The 21,453-nt window shown below is 38.4% G+C and overlaps 1 protein-coding gene across 2 annotated transcripts; it reads right to left on the bottom strand.

Annotated features, from left to right (window-relative positions):
• Positions 1–16,993: 16,993 nt before the first annotated feature.
• Positions 16,994–20,537, bottom strand: LOC141643738 (F-box protein SKIP23-like). Of its 2 annotated transcripts, none has more exons than XM_074453029.1 (4): positions 19,179–20,536; positions 18,318–18,387; positions 17,520–17,705; positions 16,994–17,430 (listed from the first exon to the last, which is right to left on the bottom strand). In XM_074453029.1, the coding sequence occupies exons 1-4, from the start codon at positions 20,438–20,440 to the stop codon at positions 17,203–17,205; spliced, it is 1,746 nt and encodes a 581-aa protein (XP_074309130.1). In that variant the 5' UTR covers positions 20,441–20,536; the 3' UTR covers positions 16,994–17,202. The 2 variants fall into 2 exon arrangements, 1 of the variants encoding a protein (XP_074309130.1); XR_012543759.1 differs by lacking the exon at positions 16,994–17,430 and adding an exon at positions 17,783–17,935 and having other exon boundaries at positions 17,619–17,705; positions 19,179–20,537.
• Between the last annotated feature and the right edge of the window lie 916 nt (positions 20,538–21,453).

The following is a 21,453-nucleotide window of genomic DNA, read 5'->3' as shown; positions in this document are numbered from 1 at the left end:
AACATCCACCCAACCATCGAAGTGGCCCCACAAAACCCCAGGTATACCCCACCGTTTGACCCATGTTGATATAAAGCCAATGGTAAAGTTCATTCCCAAAGGAGCACCGGAGTTCCCGATTCGAAATCACCAATTCTTTGTTGAACCTCTCGCATTTGTTGAACAAAGTGAGTACTTGGTGTCCCGAACTTCCTTTCTGCATGCTCAAAACCCGACCTGTTTCTAGTGGTTGAACCTCTTGGACGACCTTTCGGGTGCTCATTAATAGGGGTGGCAAAATCTCTTGGTCCTCCGGTCTTTGGAAATCACGCAACAAGTCTATGGCCGCCCTTAGTTTAACCGGGTCACTGTGCCTCATATCATTCGCTAATTCATCCCATAAATCACCGTCATTTTTCGGCATTTGTTGAGGAATATCATACACCAATGTCTTCCAAAAGACATGAATATCCTCGAGATGGACCCTCCTACCTTTTCCGTGCAAAGATACCAAATTGCATGCACAAGGTAATCCATGAGTCGTTCGCATCACGTGTCGGCAACGATTATTCAATCCGATACCCAAACCAAGGCCTCTAGTAAGTTCTTTCTCCATTAACTCTATGGCCTTAGTAGACACGTTTCCTTGCAATAAGGAGAAAGTACGAGATGTTCTCCTAGGTTTACTCATTTCATCTTCGAGTTCTTTCTTAATCTTCGAGTGTTGACTTTCAAGCATGCCGTGGATACGGGACCACATGGAGTCAAGTGTGAGATGCTTTGACTTCAACCAAGCCTTCAATAGAGAATGTGTTGACTCAACACGGGAAGTTGCCGTGTTACCAAAATGTAAGACCTCGTTTGTATAGCATAAAACGAACTTCCCTGCGTGTGGACCCCATGTCATGTGTCCGTACATAATCCACCATTTTTGGCCACTTACGTTGGAAACACCGCCACGCACGCCGAAACGATTCCTCGGTGGTTGAATTGATCACCTTAAACCAACCGGATTCATCATTTGAGATGACAAATTTCCTCATACTTTCAGTTTGGTATGTTGTCAAGGCTTTTGCATTGACGGCTTTGTTCACATGCCATCTACACAACAAATGCTCAGCCCGAGGAAATACTTGCTCAAGAGCGCCGATCAAACCCAATTCCCGGTCGGTGACAAATACAAATAGGGATGCAACTCCGGTGGCATCTAAAATCGCAGCTAACTTTCTCAACAGCCACTGGTAATTCACGTCATTCTCCTTAGGAATCATCGCACATGCAATTAAGAAGGACGATCCCGTGGGTGTCACACCAACCATCTCAATGAGTGGATTCTTGTAAATGTTGGTTTTATAAGTCGAATCCATGAGGACCACATAAGGATAAGCCCAGAACAACTTAATCGCTTCAGGATGAGCCATGAAAATGTGAGTCAACTCTTTTGACTCCTCGGAAGAAATCTCGTAGAAGTGGACGTATTTCGCTGCCACCGCTAGAGCCAACATTTGCTGAGCGGTGTTTCTTTCACCCATTTCTTCTTTCTTAATTTTCCTTGTTTCATTATACAGTTGGGTGCTTGACGGTTGAGGTTTATCGGGGGATCTCAAATGAAGACCATTTTTAATATCCCTCGGTTGAACCCCGGCCAATGTTTGTTGCCTAACATATGCCTTCTCTTCCGCGTCCAATCTCGCAAAGTGCCGATCCCCGTCCTTATAAACGGCTACGTTGTGGTTGTGTAGTCCACCACCCTCGGAGGTTAGAATGTTCCACACCACCGTCTCTTTATCATTTTTAGACACGAAATTTTGAACGGCACGAATACGAAACTTGCATGAACACTTCTGCGACCTCCTTGGCTTTTCAAGATCGTCCGTTTCTTTTGGTTTACCATGTCTTTTACATCGAAAATAACTTGCCAACAACCCGTTCTTTTTTCTATTTTTAGCTCCGTTATTTGCTTTAACCAAAGCAAACCCATTCTCGAATGCGATTTTCTGAGCCCAATTGAAAGCATCGTCACGCGTTTCGAAATCTATAGTAGTCTCGAACAACGGGTTGTAATCAATTGGATTCTCGCCAAAATCCTCCCACGATTCCTGTTACAAGCAATAAGGACTATAGTAAGACAATAAAAAGGATTAATAAACAACATAAGTTGCGTAAAACGAAAGAAAAACATGTAAAAACGAGTAATTCATGCCTAAAACATTGAATTCCAACGAGACTCAATAAACGACATCGGCAAAACATTACTTTCCATCGATCAACCGCGGACGAACAACGAAAACCAACTTTAATCCGCGGCCAAACAATGAAAATCAACATTTGACCACGGCCAAACAACGAAATCCAACGTTTGACCACGGCCAAACATTGAATTCCAACGTTTGACCACGGCCAAACATTGAAATCCAACGTTGGACCATGGCCAAACGTTGAAATCCAATGTTGGACCATGGCCAAACGTTGGAAATCAATGTTTGGTCCGTGGCAAACGTTGGTTTCAACGTTTGGACCGTGGTCCAAACGCTGGTTTCAACTTTGGCCATGGTTCATCTTTCAGGGGACATTTTTCAGATTACGCAACAAATTCTAACATTCGCTACTATTAAGTTAATACGTCAATTAATTCAACTATCGAATAGAATGAACGATGCGCAAAAAAAAATTGAAAAATTAAGCAAATGATTAAGTTGTTTACATACCGTTGAATCGAGATCCGACATATTGTTAATTGTTGTTGTTGTTGTTGTTGTTTTTTGTTTTTTATTTAGTTGAATTTGAGAGAATTTTTTTTAGAGAGATAAAGTCAAAAAGGCATTCATCGTCTTTTTTATGAAAAACGTCGTCGATATTTACTAAAACGTCGTCGATATAAATCAGCCCCCTTATTAATTAGTCTCATTATAGACGGATATATCCGTTTAAAGTGAAAGACGGGTCAAATATGCTTAAAGTGGTGATATTTTTGGGCCACACCACGCAACTTATTACTTGTCTTATGCTTAAAGTGGGTGAATATTTGATCTGTCTATAACTATAGACGGATATCTCCCGTCTATAATGAGAATTTGTGATAGATTATAGGCTTGTTGACACGAAGTTTGTGGCTTCTCTTGAGCTATCTCCGGCGATCCGTCGTCCTCCTTGTCTAATACCTCACTAGATCTTGGTCATGTAGAGAAGCGTTAGACCATTTTTGTCCTTTTTTGCTCGGCTGTCGGCCTCCCCCGTCTTCCCCCCACCCTTGTTTCTGTTTTCCGGCGCCTCAATCGTTCCAGAGACTTTTCCTTGTGGTCCTCCCTTGTGCGTCTCAGGGTGGTGTCGGATTGGTGTTCCCCCTCCCCCCGCCCTCTCCCCACCTCTCCGGCAAGTCTCATCCTCTTTTGTGTGGTTTTTGAGTCATCACCTCCTGTATGGTTGTGCATAAAGGTGACACGGTGTTCCTCTTCCCCTCGCCCCCTTCCCCTACCTGTAAGTTCTTTGCACGGCATACATTGGTCATTGTCTGGGTCTGTGTTCGGGTTTGCTAGTCTGTCTTGGTCTTGGTAGGTAGTATGTGCTGAGTCTTTCTGGTCTAGCATTTTTTGAGGTTGTTGGATTTATTGGTTGTGTTGTGGGTCGCTTTAATGGTGTTGGGTGGGCCTTGTGTTTGGGCTGCTTTCTGGGAGTGGTGGAGTTCTCGAGTGTGGGTGTCTTCCTGGTCATTGGGTTTGGATCTTGGTGTTGGTGTTTTATATAGGTTTTATTTGGGTTAGAATTGTGTGGGCTGGATGGTGGTGTTTGGTAGGGTTGCTTGTGATGGTTTCCGTTTTGTCCCTCAATGACGGTTTGTATTTGCTCTCATCTTGCCCTGTTTATACTAATAATATCCTCAGGTTGGCTAAGGGTGTCATGTCCCTTAAACATTGAGGGGGTTATTCGTCAGATAATAACCTCCTACATGGTTGAGGGTGTCATGTCCCTTAGCCATTAGGGTGATAGTTTGCCGATTTACTAAGAGGTTAATAATGACGACTCTAATGATACATCCATCTTGTGTTGTGCCCATCTCTCTCTGGCCTTTTGAGAAGGTTCTGGTTTGGGGACTGTGGAGGTTGCTTACTTTTTCGTTGGCTATCTTCTTACTCGTTATCCTATGCTACAAGCTTCTTGTCTGTAAGGGTTGTTTTCCAAAGTGTAGGAGTTTTCTCTCCTCTGGAGGCAGGTCTTGGTTTGTTATCCGCCTTTTCCGTCTACGTCCTAGTGGCGTATTTCTCTGAAGCTTTGTCTGTTAATATGAGTAAAGATATGATCGATCATTTGGCCAGCTCTATCTGTCCCTTCAAGAGTGATGTCGATGTTGATAAAGATCTATGTGTGCAGTTAGCCGTAACGCCATCAGCACATTGATGTTAGCCGATGTAGCTACTTTGTCGTCTTACTTTATGTTCTTACTAAAATAAGTGCATTTGACCAAATGAGACAAATGTCATCTTTATAAAACTTCTTTGCACGGTTGCCCAAAAAAAACAAAGATCATTGCCAAGAGTTAAAGAAACGGGCATAAATCGAATGACCGATCTCGTTAAAGAGTTAGAGAAAATCTTATGTAAAACCAATAAATAAAAGGTATTATAGATAGTTACTTTGGGAATATTCATGTCTATTAACTACCGGTTTTACAATAAGACCCTGATTTTTTTGGCTTTTTTTCAGCTCAGCTCTATTCAGTTAAGTTCAGTTCAGCTCATCTCAATTGAGTCAGTTCAACTCCATTCAGTTCAGTTCATTTCGGCTCCACTAAATTCAGCTCATTTCAATTATAATATTCTTAAACTTAATAGTTATTATTATTATTATTATTATTATTATTATTATTATTATTATTATTATTTTATTTTTAATAAAAAGCCGCAATTTTTTTTATTATTATTATTAAGAATAATATAATTAATATTATTTAGTTGATATGTAGTCATTTTATTTTTTATTTTGCTTTTTAAATCAGTAAATCCCGATAATCCAGTCATTAAATAATCAATAAATATGGTACAAAGATAAGAGGGGAACATGAATCACAAATTACCAACCATATGCCTTAACTTGAACACAAATTTTTATTTGTGATCGACAAAATCCATCCGAAGCTTGTAACGTGAGACAAAGAATCAAGTGAGAGAGGATTGACCGTCATAAGCAAGACGGCAGTAACTTGAATTACCTTATTAAACCAAGTTGGGCCTAACAACATGCATTATCAATGGGTCCTGCTATACGTCGTCGACAAATTACTAAATATCGTCGACAATTAACGTAAATTTCCAAGTTTGCCCTCCATATCATAACTCCATATCCGTTTCACCAAAATGCAATTTCCGTCTCAAAACAGAAATGCAATTTCCGTCTCACTAAAACACAAGTCACCGTCTCACTAAAATATTTCAAACAAAAAAAAAGTCGGGTTTTGTAATTAACAACATGAACGGGAACGATTTTAACAACGATTCCAACAATGAAGCTAGTAACGAGGTTAGTTTACGATTTAGTTTTGTTAAAAATTTATGTTTTATTATCGTTTGAATCCCGAATTAGGATAGATGCCATGAATGTAGACGGAATTATGATAGAATTTGTGACGGATTTATTTGAAAATGCAATTGAAAAAAATAAAAAAAAAATAAAAAAATAAACGAACTGGGCCTGGACGAAGAACTTTTTCGTCCAGACCTGGTTTTGGACGAAAAAACCCTTCGTCCATAATGGGCCTTGGACGAAGGATTTTTTCGTCCAAAACCAGGCCTGGACGAAAAAATCCTTCGTCCAAGGCCCATTATGGACGAAGGGTTTTTTTCGTCCAGTTCTGGTTTTGGACGAAATAATCCTTCGTCCAAGGCCCACCCGTGTTTTTTTTTTTTTTTTTTTTTTTTTGTTTCCGACTGCTTTTGTATAAAACATTTAAAATAATTTATTTCCGTCTTTTTTTGTATAAAACATTTAAAATAATTAAATACCGTCTTTATATTATAAAACAATTTATCTTTAATATTTCCGACTTGTTTTGTATAAAATAACTAATTACCGTCTTTGTATTATTTTTATATTATTTTTTATTTACTCCGACTCGTTCCGTAGCTAATAATTAATTAATAACTAATTTATCGAAATGCGTGCGCAAGTGATTAACGATGGAGACGGTATTGATTACTCAGATCATTTTAAGACTAGCTTGTTCTTTGCATCCAATATTGAAGCGTTTAATTGGGCATATGAGATCGGGCTCCGACTCGGGTTTGGTATAAAAAGAGCAAGCAACAAGAAAGTCGGTCGTAACACCTAATTTGAGACAACGTTATTTTGTTTGTCGGATGGGTGGAAAAGGTCCCGTAAATAAGGATGCCGATTCTTTAATGAGGGGTAACACGGCTACCGCGTGGTGCAATTGCAAATTTTCAATGAAAGTTGTTGAATTAGAAGAGAATAAGTGGCAGCTTGTGATGAGATCCGGGTTTCATAATCATGGTTTAACGTTGTATTGTGACGGCGACAGATACTTTGCAAAGTTTGATGACGAGGAGTTGGCTTATATCGATGCCCAAGTTAGAGCTCACGTTAGGCCGCAATTATTAGTGCGGGTTTGCATCTGCGGAATCCGGAAAAGTCAAGACCTAATCGGCGACAAATCTACAATCGTTCTCCGAAAGTAAGGGCCGAGGAAAGAGATGGGAGAAACCCGGACAACAGATGTTAGCACTTGCGGTTCAAAGATAAGTACGTTCATTATTGGGTCATCGATCGGAGACCGATGAGCTAACCCACGTGTTCATGGCTCATCCAGAAGCCGTTAAGATGTTTCGATCATACTATTATGTGGTACAGATCGATTCCACGTACAAGACAAATGAATACCGTCTTCCGCTTGTTGAGATGGTTGGAGTCACACCCGTCGGGAAGAGGTTTGTCATCGCGTATGCTCTTGTGACGCATGAGTCCGAGGAGAAATATCTGTGGGTCCTACGGAAACTGAAGGCCCTGCTCAATGATGTCGTTCAACCTAATGCTATTGTTACTGATTGCGAGGGAGGTTTGTTGAACGCGATCCCCATTGTTTTTCCCGATTCGTCTCACTTGCTATGTCTTTGGCATATATATTCTAACGTGGAGACGAAAGCACTTTATATCACGGGTCAGGATAGTTGGGCTAGGCACGTAACTTTTACTTTGTTTCAAGCGGTTGTCGAGGCGGAGACCGAAGATAAGTTTAATGTTGCGTGGGGCAAATTGGCAAGGGAATGGGCGGGAGTGGCGGGTTATATTGAGAGGCAATGGTTCCCGCACTTGGAAAAATGGGCCAAGTATAGAACGAACAAGATAAGTCATTTTGGGAATACTTCTACATCCCGGGTTGAGTCGGCTCATGCGAATTTGAAGAGATGGTTAAATAGCGCAAAACTGGCAGTTGATAGCATCTGGATTCGGTTTCATTCTTTGATAGAAACGCAACATGTTGAGATCCGACACTTGTTGGAGTTATCTAGAACGAAGCGGTTGACGGGGATTCAGAGATTATTTTCCAGACTTTCCTATAAAATATCAAAGAATGCCATCATTGAATTGCGTGAAGAATTCGAAAGGGGTGCCAAGATGACGGAAGTTGCCTTGATGATCGATTGCGGTTGTGTAAAGGCTACTACACTTGGTTTGTTATGTGCTTGTTCACTTCATCGCATTGCTAGAAACGGATCTCGGGTTCCTGTTGATGTGTTACATGCATTTTGGAGGAAGTTGGAGTACGATGGTTTGGAGGCAATGCCGACTTGTGACGATGATCGATTGGAGGAGTTATTCGATGAAATTCGGAATGCAGATCCGAGTATGAGATCATCCATGTTCGATACCCTTTACTCTCAGATACATCCGCAAGAGGAGGATGTAAACGAGCCTCGGGTGAACGAGAACCCTAGAGGACGTCCGAGTAGGGGAACTCGTAGAGATCCGTCCGCCGTTGAGCATGCACGGGTTCGTGTTCGAGTAGGTACTCCGTCTTCCCAACGTACTCCGTCTAGTACCCCCCGTTCTACTCCGACGGTTCCTGTTACTCCGTCGTCTACTCCCCGTTCTACTCCGACGGTTCGTTTTACACCGTATAGTACCCCCCGGTCCACTCAAACGGGCCCCGGTACACCGTCTACCACTGCTACCACGACTACGGGGAGTTTCGGCACATCGCATTGCGCACCTCTTGAGGTCGACTACACCATTGGTCATGTGAGGTACTTTCCTTACCGTGACTTTTTGCCTTCATGGTTTCACGAGTATTTAGAAGCGTGGTTTAATCCTTCCGGAGACGGTCATTGTGGTTTTCGAGTTATCTCACATGCTGTTCGAGGTGACCAATCTCATTTCACGATGGCTAGAACAGATTTACTTAGGGAAATCTGTAGTCCCCTTTACCGTGAACATATTTATGGGCCAGGGAGATTTGATGCGGAGGTAGCTAGAATTACATTTATGGATCAGATACCGTGTGGCTCGGGTCATTGGATGGACGGTTTCGATCTATATGGTTATGCTACGATGTACAATTGGGTGATATGTTGTATTTCTGCATTTGACGATCGAGAAAGTCAGCGACATTGGAATGGTAGTTTTACTTATTTGCCTTTACGAGCCCCCCCGGAGTACGTACCCCATATGGTGTCTTATGGGTATCTACCAATATACCCCCACTCTTGTAAATAGGGACCTTCTTCTTAGAGTTTAACGGCAACCTCAACTGCTCTGATGAAATCCCAAAAAAGCCACAAACATACATAAGGGGATCCGCCAACGTCCCGTCATTACTCTCCACCTTACAACAGTTACCATCAACCCGAACGCCTAAGATCTGCGCAACATCGTAAAGGAGTATGGACATCTCCCCAAAAGGCATGTGAAAACTGTTGGTGTCGGGTTGCCATCTCTCAACAAAAGCAGAAATAAGGGGCATGTTATAATTCTCGGCCATGGAATCTAATAGGTGAGAAAGACCAATCTGACTGTCATAAATAGTCTTAACAGGGAGGGAGTTGCCAACAACTCAACAACCTCGTCTTACCAAACCGGTGGTAACCCGTCAAAACTGGTCGACCGACCTCATTAGGAGTCGACCATAAGGTGTTGGCAATGTGGCCCCCAAAGCTAGGAATCACGTGGGGAAAGTCAGGACCACCAGGAACACGATGATCGATCAACCAAGAGACATCCTTACCCGACTTCTTCTTCGGAGCCACCACACTACTAGAACTACCATCCGACCTCCGCAGAAACGCCCTCCTCATTCCGTCTACGTGGCACCCTACGCACTCGCTCATAATCCGACTCCTCCTCACCTATCACATCACCAGACCGAACCAGCTCCTCCTCCAACCGCTCATCAGTCCACGAATCGGTACTACCATCTCCAACCTCAGACTCAAACTGGAGCCCCTTTCGAGCTCGAACGTGACGGTCATTTCCTCCACCGGCCATCTATTCAAAAAATAAAACAAAGAATTTATAAATATAAGTTTAAGTAAATTAAAAATTAAAAAAAAAAAACAAAATAACCCGGAATGGGGTTTATTAATAATAATTAATTAATATTTTACGTAAACTAAACGAGACGCAACAAAAATATATTTACAACAACTTGATTACTTAAATTAATAAAACAAAGAATTTATAAATATAAGTTTATGTAAATTAAAAAATAAATAAAAAAACAAAATATCCCCAAAAGAAGTTTATTAGTAATAATTAATTTATATTTTACATCGACAAAACGAGACGGAAAAAATATATATTTACAACGACTTCGCCACGAACGACAATTATTATTAATAATTTATTACTTTATAACGATAACAAAACAAGACGGAATAAAATTTTTTTAAAAAAAAAAAAAAAAAAAAAAAAGTAACGAGAAATTCTAAAACAAAAAGAAAAAAAAAACAACAACATTTGGGCCAGACGAAGAATTCCTTCGTCCAACACCAAGCCCAGACGAAGGAATCCTTCGTCCAAAGGCCACATGAGACGAGCAATGGCTTCGTCTGGCCTGGGTCTGGGACGAAGAAACCCAACGTCTCAGCCCAGATTTTCGTCTTCTTTTTTTTTTTTTTTTTCGATTAATTGTTTCGATTATTCCGTTTGATTTTCGCGTAACACGACTAAATCCGATTGAAAGCAAAGCATCTATCCTAATTCCGTCACTAATTTGGCATCTATCCTAATTCCGTCACACATTTACAAACTAAGCAAAATACTACCAAAAAATTTAATCCCGAATCACATACCTTGTTGAATGTTTGAATTCGTGACGGAAATGATGCGGTCGATACGTTTGTGTCGGGTTTTTTTTCTTCAAAATCCGAGTCGGGTTGTTTTTTTTCAAAATTTGGAATGTGATAGGTAGTTTTTGAATAAAAAGGAAAATATTAGGGGGAGTGTGAGGGAGGGGCAAATTTGGAAGTTCATTAAAATTGTCGACGATATTTAGTAATTTGTCGACGACCTTTAGGAGCCAGGTTATCAATTTATCACGATGTCAAACTCAAACCTATTGGGCTATACTGCTGTAATTGAACTTGGGCATGTTTTACCAAAGTGTCTCTTTCTTCTTGTTATCCCCGTCTTATTTAATATTGTTGTAACTCGTAATTTAAAACCTTCACAAATTGTTCTATAGGATCATTTTTAACAAAAGACTAATTTAATGGCACAAAGTCCAACTAAGTAAGTTAATAAATGTGTGAAATTTTTTTTAGTTTGATAACATGATACTTTATCTTGATAACTTACATATTTAAATACGTCGTTATTCATTATAAGATATCGAGTAATCACTACTACAAATCCAGGCAACTACAACGCCCCTTTAACAACGATTATTCACGAAAATCACAATAGACGTTGTAGAATGTATGGCGCGATTTTTACTAAAATCAATTATGGTTATAAAAAACGTTGTTATTAGTTTTAACAACGGGTCACACATGCACAACCGTTGTTAATAATTTGGCGCAAAATTGGCGCAAAGTTAGTGAAAAGTAATCACAACGGTTATTTTTGAAACCCGTTGTTAAAACTTATTTAACAACGGGTGTTTTTTACAACCGTTGTTAAAACATATTTCACAACGGTTGTTGTTTAATAACCGTTGTCAATACCTTCCATACTATAAACCACACAAACAAAGTCTGCTGCAGACCACAAAAACACAACCCTTAATACACAAACACAAACACAGCAGACAAACAAACACAAAACACACACTCTCTTTCTCTCGTTCTCATCGCCGCTTTATCTTCTCGCCGTCACTTTGTTGATTTCATCGTCTATTACGTTCGCATTTATCGGTAAATCTCGCCATACTCCTTTATTAGTTTCATCGTCATTATTTTATTTTTCTATTTATTTCTTTTGCATGTATGTGTTTTATCGACCATTATGTTATTTGTTTAAGTATTGTTCGCATAATTAGTTAGTAAAACAATGAAGAAGCAAGATAAACATAATTAATATATATATATATATATATATATATATATATATATATATATATATATATATATATATATTTATAAATACATAAATTAAAAAAAAAAATTACATATATAAAAATGCAATTCTTATATTTTCACAGAGGATCTTATTCTGCTTTATCGTATCCGTCCTCTCCTCCTTGGCTATTTGGAGGTTCCGTTCAGCAGTTGCTATATCGTCATATAGCTGCAACTGCTGCTGCTCCGTCAAGCCATCTTCTTTGGCGTGCTTCAGTGCGGATCGAGCATCCGCAAGGTAGCTCCTGAAACTTTCCTCAATATGGAGGAACCGGCGGATGAAGCTGTTGTTGTTCTCGATCATGGTAAGAGTCTTAAGGATGAAATCATTCATTTTGTTGGAGTTTTTGGAGTTTGTTTTGAAAGATTAAGTAGAGTTTGTTTTAGCAGTTAGGGTTTGGAGATGAATATATTGAGATAATGGAAATGTTAGTTGAGATAATGCAATGTATTTATACTAAGCAATGTGTGGGTTGAGTTGTTTTTTAATTAATATATATGTTAGGAAGTTGTGCCATAATCATCATCATATCTCTCAATGCTGCTTCAAATCTTATTAGTAACCCTTTTCATTCCATATTATCCGTTCATATGTACAGTGATGTCAGTAATAATGCATGCATCGGAATTCTAACGGGCCGTAATTATGCATGCATCTAGTAATATTTATTTATTTTTTTTTTTTTTTAAGAACAAACAACAACGGTTATTTACAAACAACCCGTTGTCTTTAGTTATAACAACGGTTTTGTATATTAAAACCCGTTGTTATAACTTTCCCCCCAAAATTGAGTCACTCTTTCCACAACGGGTTTTTATACTTAAAACCGTTGTTAATATTTTTAACAACGGTTTTCTTAAGAAAACCAACCGTTGTTAAAACCTTTTACAACGGACGCTTTAACAACGTCCGCTTTTTTATACAACAACGGTTTTTGACCGTTGTTATAGCCTGTATTTGTAGTAGTGAATCAAAATAAAACTGAAATATGAATGTAATTATATGTTAACTTTGGTTTTTTTTTTCCTTTTGGGTCAGTCATATTGATATGCTATAGAACGATTCTATATGAGAGTTGGTGTAAAACCTTTCACAATTTAGTTATTCCACCTCTATAAAAATCGGTTGATCTTATTTAAAACTGTCGTAACTCGTAACTTGCCATATTAAACCAAGTTAGGTATTAATGCGAATTTAAGCGAGGAATGAACGAAAACGTTTTTCCAGCCTTAAATTCATTATAAAAGTCGGAACACAAACTTTAGCTCCCCCCCCTGACCAAGTCAAAACAGTTGATAAATACTATGATCAAAAGTTGAACTGGTAAATGAGTCAATCAATCGGGTCATTTTCAGGATTAATATAATTCACGTCAGTCAATTTGGGTTCTGGTCATTTTCAGATTGGTTATTATCAAGTTATTTAGGTATAATGGTCAGTTTTCCAAAAATAATCATTCAGGTTGAGTTTATAGGAGTAGGGGTGAGCAAAAATATACGATACGGTTTTATTATACGGATACGATACGGGATACGGTTTGAGTTATACGGATTTCCGTATATACGACACGAAAATCCGTATATACGATACGGTTTTATAAAAATCGTACCGTATCCGGGTCGGGCAAAAACGAAACCGTATATACGGTTTCTGACACGGTTTAAAGTTTTTGTATAAAAAAAAAATTAAAAAAATGCAAAGTTCCTCTTTTAACTCCACTTTTTTAATGTTTCTGACGACTTTTTTTACTAACTTATCTCAATAAACAAAAATCGACCCTTTATAAGAGGTGGTCCATAATGATATTCAAGACACCCTCATTTGGGGGTTGTCCGTAGATGGAAATTTCTCTACCAAAACAGCAACTTGGTTAGCGCAAGGTTTGTTCGATCAAGCTCTTGACAAATGTGAATTTCAGTGGATTTGGAAATTGAATATTCCTCCTAAATTGAAATTTTTTCTTTGGAAAGCCTGTGTTGACGGCCTTCCAACAAAAAGTAGACTTCTCAAGAGTCATATTGATGTCCCACCTCATTGTGTTCTGTGCAACAATCCTTTTGAAAACAAAGATCATTTCTTTTACGAATGTCCCTTGATTGGGTCTGTCATCCAAGACCTGAACATTATTAGTTTCAACGAGTTTTTATCAAATTATGACACTATTACAAGTCAAAGTTTTCTAACGAAACTTAATTATCTCAAGGATTTAATTCCAAAAGATGACTTTATAAAGATTATTTTTATTTGGTGGAATGCATGGTTCCATAGAAATGATATTATCTTTAATAATGTTAATTTAAGTATCAGCAAACTTATTACTTTATGTAATAATAGTACTAAGACATGGAATGTCACTAGATTTAAGGATCTCAACAATCCCGAGGTAGAAGAGTCAGCTAGAAATAATTCTAGTAAGGAAGAGATTTGGTGGGAAAAACCTACAAACGGTTTCCTAAAGCTAAATTTTGACGGATCGAGAATAGAAGGTAATAAAGTTTTTTAGGATATTCTATAAGAGATGACAATGGTAAAGTCGTTTTGTTGGGAGCAAAAATGTGCGGATCCAATAGTATCCTTATTGCGGAAGCACTTGCTTTAAAAGAAGGTGTTTTAGCAGCTAAATACTTAGGAATCTCAAAGTTAATTGTGGAGGGTGATAACTTATGTGTTATTAACTCGATTCGAGGTACTTGGCAAATTCCGTGGGAAATTTCTAGTATTATCAAGGATGTGAAATTAGACCTTCATTTTTTCGATGAAGTGATAATTAAACATTGTTTTAAATGAAGCCAACAAGGTTCTTGACTTCATGGCTTCTGTTGGACATTCTTGTCCAACTCTTTCGAGGTGGTTTGATAGCCGGTGGCTTCAACTTACCTCCCTCATTCGAAAGGATGAGATAGGTTGGTCCTACCCTAGAGGATCAATCTAGTTTTCTTACCTAATAAAAAAAAAAAAAAAAAAAAAAAAAAAAAAAAAAGGTGGTGGTCATGTTAGAGCGAATTATTAGTTTTTGAATAATTACAATGTTTAATTGGGCATTTGTCACCAAATCGTATCCGTATATACAAATTCCGTATACACGTATTTTCCGTGAACATGAAACCGTATCGAATCTGTATAGTGATTTTTGCGATTTTAAAAACTGTATACCCGATACGGTTTTTATAACCGTATCGGGTACACGGTTTTGCTCACCCCTATATAGGAGTACAAGTCTATAAAGTCGGATCCGCAATTGAGATGTGGAGTCAAACACAGGATGGTGGATTGGACAATTTTACAAGGTCTAGTCAAAAGACAAGCTAGGATGGGCTATTAGCCAAAAGTAAATAGTAAAATACTCCCCTCAAAAAAAAAAAATAGTAAAATACCAAGCCATGTCATAACTTGAATTACCCGTGTCAATCCAAGTTGGTCTTACAACATTCATTATCATCAATTCAAAATTTCAAACCAGGTTGGCTCAAACCCTATTGCGCGGTAGACCTGTAGACTATAGTTGAACATGAATTATCAACCAAGCCACATGACCATTTACAATCTTCTATGTTTATACCTTTATAACCCTATTTTTGAGCTGATGTGAAATCAGCTTTAAATTGAGACGGTCTTAAATAAGAATAATGCATCACCATGTCAAATCTATTATGTATTTTAAATTAGAAAAAAACAAAACAAAACAAAACTAAACAGTCAGCATTAATTAATTAGGAAAACACAATCCCCATGAAATCACTCCTAAACAAAAGAACTATCACTCCGATACTAATATTGTTAGGCCGTACCAAACTACAGACTACTGGCTACTGCTTGTAGAAAACAAAGTAAGCAGGGATTTAATTAAGCACTAAATACTGCTAAAACATAAATTAATTAAGAACATATAATTAACAACAGCTAATAATCCTTCCCCTCCAACAAAATATCACCCTTGCCCTCCGCATCCACGTGTATCCTAGACCAGCCGAAATTAAGACGAATCCAACTCCTATCCGGTCCAGCAACGATTTTGGGAATCAGAATTGAGAGAAGGCCGTTGTTAACCTCAGCAGTGAACCGGTCCGGTTGATAAAAAAGAGGATCAACCTCAATCTCAGCCTCATAATACCTTGGTTCACAATACCCCAACCCGAACCGGTGAAGTTTAGTCTCCTGGGCCGTAAAGCTGATTTTGGAACCATCGTAGTTGGAGCGCAGATCGGCGTCGCGTATACCGGGTACATCGAGACGGAACAGAAAGGCTTTGTCGACGTGGAGAGTCAGTTGTGGGCCTGGATACCCTTCGGTTTGGTAACCGTTGTATGCGCATTTATCTGGAAACCCCTCAAATTCGGGACCTGAGAGGTTGAAGAAGTTGCGGCGGATTTGGTGGCAGACGGCGGTCATGACGGTGTTGGTGGTGGTGGAGGAAATAAGTTTGTGTATGTTGGAGAGTGGACGAGAAAGTGCCATTTTTTTTTTCCTGGATTTTTGTTTGCTGCTTTTCAGGGGATATGAATATTGGTTGTTGTCTGATTTTTTATGTTGTAGCCGCGTAGGGTTTGGACTGCGGAGTATATATAGACAATTGGACCCTCTTTATTTTCTTCCATTATCATTTAATGGTCTAGATTTATCTTTAAACGATCTAACGGTTAATTATTTGATGAGATGGACTACAAATAATTGTTTAAATGTTATTGTATTAGATGCTATAAAATATTCGTTTAATGAATAATCAAGCGATTTACAACTTTAATGGAAAATAGTATTTTATAATAGTTTACTATTTCTATACGTATATAATAACTTTGCTATCATTTACAAAGAACTTGTACATGGGGTATCATATAATTTGTACAATTCAGATGTAATTGAGTTTGTGTATTTTTTCGTCTTATGAATTTTATAACTTACTTTTTAGTTTTTTGGCATTAAAACTCAAATTTATCTAAGCTTATATGTAATGTTTTTGAGTTATATTGGAATTTATTGAGTGTAATGTTCGAATAAACGAACTCAGAAAATTTATAGTAAAACTCATAATCTTTAATTTTTTTTTTTTATTATAATGGTCAGAAAACCACAAATAGTTGTACGTCAGATATTCAGATGTATAGTTTACTTACCGACGGCTGTATAGAGTGAAAGAACATTTTCTACCCCTAGTAGACTGATCATTAATTTCAGAAAACCTCCTCCATATTAGAGTTGAAAGAGCTCGAATAATTATTTAAATGAATAAACAGTAGTACTCGTATTATAAAGTATACTTTTTCTCAGATACCCATGAGTCTCGAGTCTGATGGACGAATTTGTATTTGTCGCGGTGGTTCAAACAGACAAGCACAAGCCGCTATGGGTAATGAATTCTGATTGTAAATGGGGTGTTACGAGTCCTTCTGACTTATGAGTGGATACTACTGCATATAATTGACGATGAAATTATGGATACTACTGCATATAATTGACGATGAAATTCAGCATTAAAAAACAAGTGCTATCACATACAATTATACTAAACGGAAGTGTACCGGGCCATGTTTCAGACAAGATCAACTAGACATCCCCTGATACATTAGTGTACTTTAAACACTTGTTCTCCGCTACCGCCTTGGATAATCAAGTTGCTGACTTATGGGCGCGTCAGTCGAAATGTGCTGAAGCAGTTGTAGACTACTGTGTAAGTATAGGCCCAAGTAGTGAGTTCAGGTACAATTTAACTTTACTGGTCTGTTCCTCAATTGAGAATAGACCAGCATCACGTTTACGCAACATGCTCATTGTCGAGCGTAAAAGATCATCTTGAGAAGTCAAGCTAGTCTTGAAGTTATCAGGCAATTCAGGTCTTTCTTTAGTTGTCCCTTGACTCGATGTCCCTGACTGCTCAAACAGCATGTCCACCTAAAAACGGCAAACAAGGGTTGAATTTCATAAGCACAGAAAACCTGTCACAGAAATATCACAGAGCATGAAATAATAATTATGCGTACTTTATTCAAGCTTTTCATGGACTCTCGAAGGTCATGCATGAACTCGGTTTCTTCCTCGTGGAATTTTTCCACCTTCGCCCTCAAGTTGAGAGCATCTTGCCCAGCTTCCAGTGCAACCTTCCCAGCTTGCAGGAAACGCATTTGTCCAACTGTATCAGAAGAGTCCGTCGGTCTCTCTAACTTGTTCTGCATTGAACAATTACAAATTTACGGATTGTCTTAAGCTGCTGCTCCAAATAACCGGAAGGGAAATGATACACCACCTTACAAAGGGAATTCTAGATGATATGGGTGTGTTCTTTCCGATGTTTCATTGTTTAAGTTTTACTTTTGTTCCTAGGCGTTTTAATAGGACCGCTTATGACCTTGCTACGAAGGCCATGAGAGGGACGTAGACTGCGAACCTTTTTGTATTGCTGCCCAAAAAAAAAAAAAAAAAAAACAATTACAAATTTACGGGACTTACAGATTCAAGACATTATAGTCAACATTACGTTAGTAACTTCAAGGCTCTTGGCTACTTTAAAATAACTGTATGACTAGCACTAGTGGTGATCAATATATTTCTATCCTTTGCGCCTGAACATCCAATCGTTCAGTCCGTTAAGGCGCGCTTTTTTAGAATTATGACTCTAACTAAATCACTGGAGATATTCAAAGTTCTACTACTGCTAGTAGTAGTCAATATATTTCCATCCTCTGTGCATCAACTAATATCTAAGCCCTCATTGCTTACCACCGTCTGCACTATCCATGTTTATGGTGCAAATAAATACAGATTAGAGCACAAACACGAACCTTTAAGTGCCCAGCAAACCTGAAAAGCAATTCATTGATTGCAATTTCAACCATCTCAATACGCTTCAACCTGAAAGAAAAATTGGATGATAAAAAGATGTTCCAATTCTACTCTAGTTCTAAGTCCAGAAAAACAATTAATATATAACTTGGTAAATGAAGTTTGAAACTTTGGGTTCCATGACCTAACTTTTTATTATTTGACAAAACTACTTGGCATATTGTTTTCATCGTCAAGCACTACAGAAATGAGAAATCATTGATCTACCAAAAACATAAGACCCAAATTTGAAATATCTGAAAGCACATAATTATATCATTTGCCATTTCTTATCCAAATTTCATATTCCCTCGTCCATTCCCCTTCAAAATGGCTCCTTCCAATTACATTTTATCCCTTTTCTCGAAAGAGGGGAAAGGTACAATTAATAATATGAACTCTTAATTAAACATCAACCATAATGTCGACATAAATGCAAAACAAAAATGGAGTAGTTCATCACCCATGCAATCAATCAATATGAATCATCTAGTCAAAAGACTCCTGCTGCAAGCATCGTGATACAAGTGATGTCGCAGCCATCAAGGAACATATGGAATAGCAATAGCATTACTGTACTTAGCAAGAGATGAAAGTCAAGGTAAACACAAATAAGGGAGGAGGAGACTAATGGTATGAACCCTTGAAAGGGATAGAAGAAGATGATTAAATTGGTAGAAACTAATATTCAAAGACGATGAAATCAATCGCACTAATTTCATAGTTTCATCACCTACATTGAAATGAGATCAAATGTTATAAACAACGACACAACAAACATAAATCAACATTATACAACCAAAACCATTCCTATATTTTACCTGTCAACATTCCAAATCCAGCTCGGTGGTGGCCATAACGAATCCGAGTGATCATGGTGCGATTCAATGGCAACAAAATGATCAGTGTCATCCAAATGCCATACTCCGATATCAAGTTCACTATTATTAAGTTTCGGAAAGTCCTTATAGTCATCATCATACCCACTATAAGTTCGGAAACTGTTCTTCACGAACAAGATGCAATTCTTCATATAAGTTCCGAATTCCTGAGCTGAAGCGGAGAAGGAGAAATTAGGGCCAAACGAAAAACAACGATCACCAAGACTAGTTATCTCACGCCATCTCTTACTCCCTTCATTGAGCTCATACACATTAAATTTCCTAGTTTTATCTGATTTATCTGATTCCGTGATGTCAACCTTACACCTAACAACCAAATACAACCTCCCCAACGAACCCACCAAACGCTTTCGCCTCCCACCTCCGCCAGCAATGGGACCAACAAAAGAAGTCATCTCAGACGAATGATAGTTAATCTCATAAACCCTACCCCTACGATCAATACCCAAAACCCTACCTTTGTATTCAACAATATCATCAAAGCGAAACCCTTTACCATCATGCTTAGTCTCGCATTTACCAATTTCCTCATTAATCCCCACATTCAACCTATACATCCCCAATGTCCCGTCCTCGCGAAGGGTGATAGCAGCCGACACATTCGGAAACATAACCAACTTATTAACACCACCCGTTAAACAAAAACGTGGCTTACTAAGCTTATAACTCCGTTGATTACCGTAATAACCAGAATTAAAAGAATAACTAATATTATGAAATCGACCCAATTCACGAACATTAAAATCAATCAAATTAATATCAGGAAAATTGATTGGAGTAGAATACGATGCACTTAAAAAAGGTTTGCGAATACTCAACTTCCCAGGAGTAAACTCATCAACGAATAAAATCCAAGTGTCGGGCAACAACCGTGAGAATTCAATGCCTGATGATAATTGTTGTGGACGCTGCAAGACGTAGATTATAGTGACGGATAAGAAAGAACAAGAAGAACGGCTAGAATCAAAGATATAGTGATAGGAATTAGGTCGTAAAGGAATAGAGAGGGGTAATAGAGGTGAAAGAAGGGAGGAGTTGGGGAGAGGAGGACATGAAGATCGCCATGAAGGGCAGACGGAGCGGAAAGTGAGGATGGAGATTGGGTTTGAGGTTAAAGAGTTGGCTATGGTGGACAGAAGCTCCTGTGGAAGGTCTGACCATGGCGGGTTTCGGCCTACCATTTTTGGGGGTTTCTCACTTTTGTTCACTGATCTTCTCTCTAATCTCACTTCAATTGGTGTTGAGTTGGATGGTTGGAGGTTGACTCGATGATGGTAGTGGGCTTAGTGGGTAGGACTATAAACGAGCTGATCGAAGCTCGAACTTGGGTTGATTTGGATCGGCTCGGAGCTCGTCGAGCCTAAAAAATTGAAGCTTGAGCCTGGATGGAGTTCGAATCGAGATCGTTTTATCAGTATTATTTTCACTTTCTCAGCTCTTGAATTTAACTAAATATAAATATTTTTAAACAACAAATAAGAACAATACTAAAAAAATATTATATTGTAATATATTTATAAATACAAAATAACATATAATTTTAACAAAATTAGTTTTACAGCATAAATATTATACTAAAAATAATAATAGTAATAATAATAATAATAATAGTAGTAGTAGTAATAATAATAATAAACGAGTCCAAATGAGTATCCGAGCCGACCCTTGCAGAGCTTGAGCTCGAGTTCGAGATCGGTTTGACCAAGCCGTTTTCGAGGGCTCAACGATCCGGCTCAGATCATTTACAGCGCTAGTAATGGGATATTGGGATAGTGTTTACGGAAGGATAGCTAAGTAGCTTACTATACTAATGAAATGATATATGGTGAGTTCACTTTGTTTATTGATCTAAAATCAACTTTGCTATTGATAATAAGCTAGATCAATATCTTGGTACTGAGGCTCCGTTTGGCAAGACATTTCAGGTATCTGATTTGGTCAAAGTAACTTATTTGACCAAAGTTTCAGGTACCTTATTTTTTTGTAAGCGTTTGGCAAATAGCTTATTTAATCAAACACAAATTCTCATTATAGACGGACACTATCCGTCTATACGTATAGACGGATATCATTTCTCCTCACAAAATACCCATTTGCCATAAAGTGGGAAGCACATGGGGGGTGCCCCACCTTGTCCCCCATATCCATTTTATTAGAGGTCTTTATCCGTCAATACGCCCCACCCGTCTATACC

This window comes from Silene latifolia, chromosome 2 (assembly GCF_048544455.1).
Source record: "Silene latifolia isolate original U9 population chromosome 2, ASM4854445v1, whole genome shotgun sequence".
Classification (NCBI taxonomy): Eukaryota; Viridiplantae; Streptophyta; class Magnoliopsida; order Caryophyllales; family Caryophyllaceae; genus Silene; species Silene latifolia.
The sequence above is the reverse complement of the archived record's forward strand: the minus strand, read 5'-3'. Positions and strand labels throughout refer to the sequence as shown.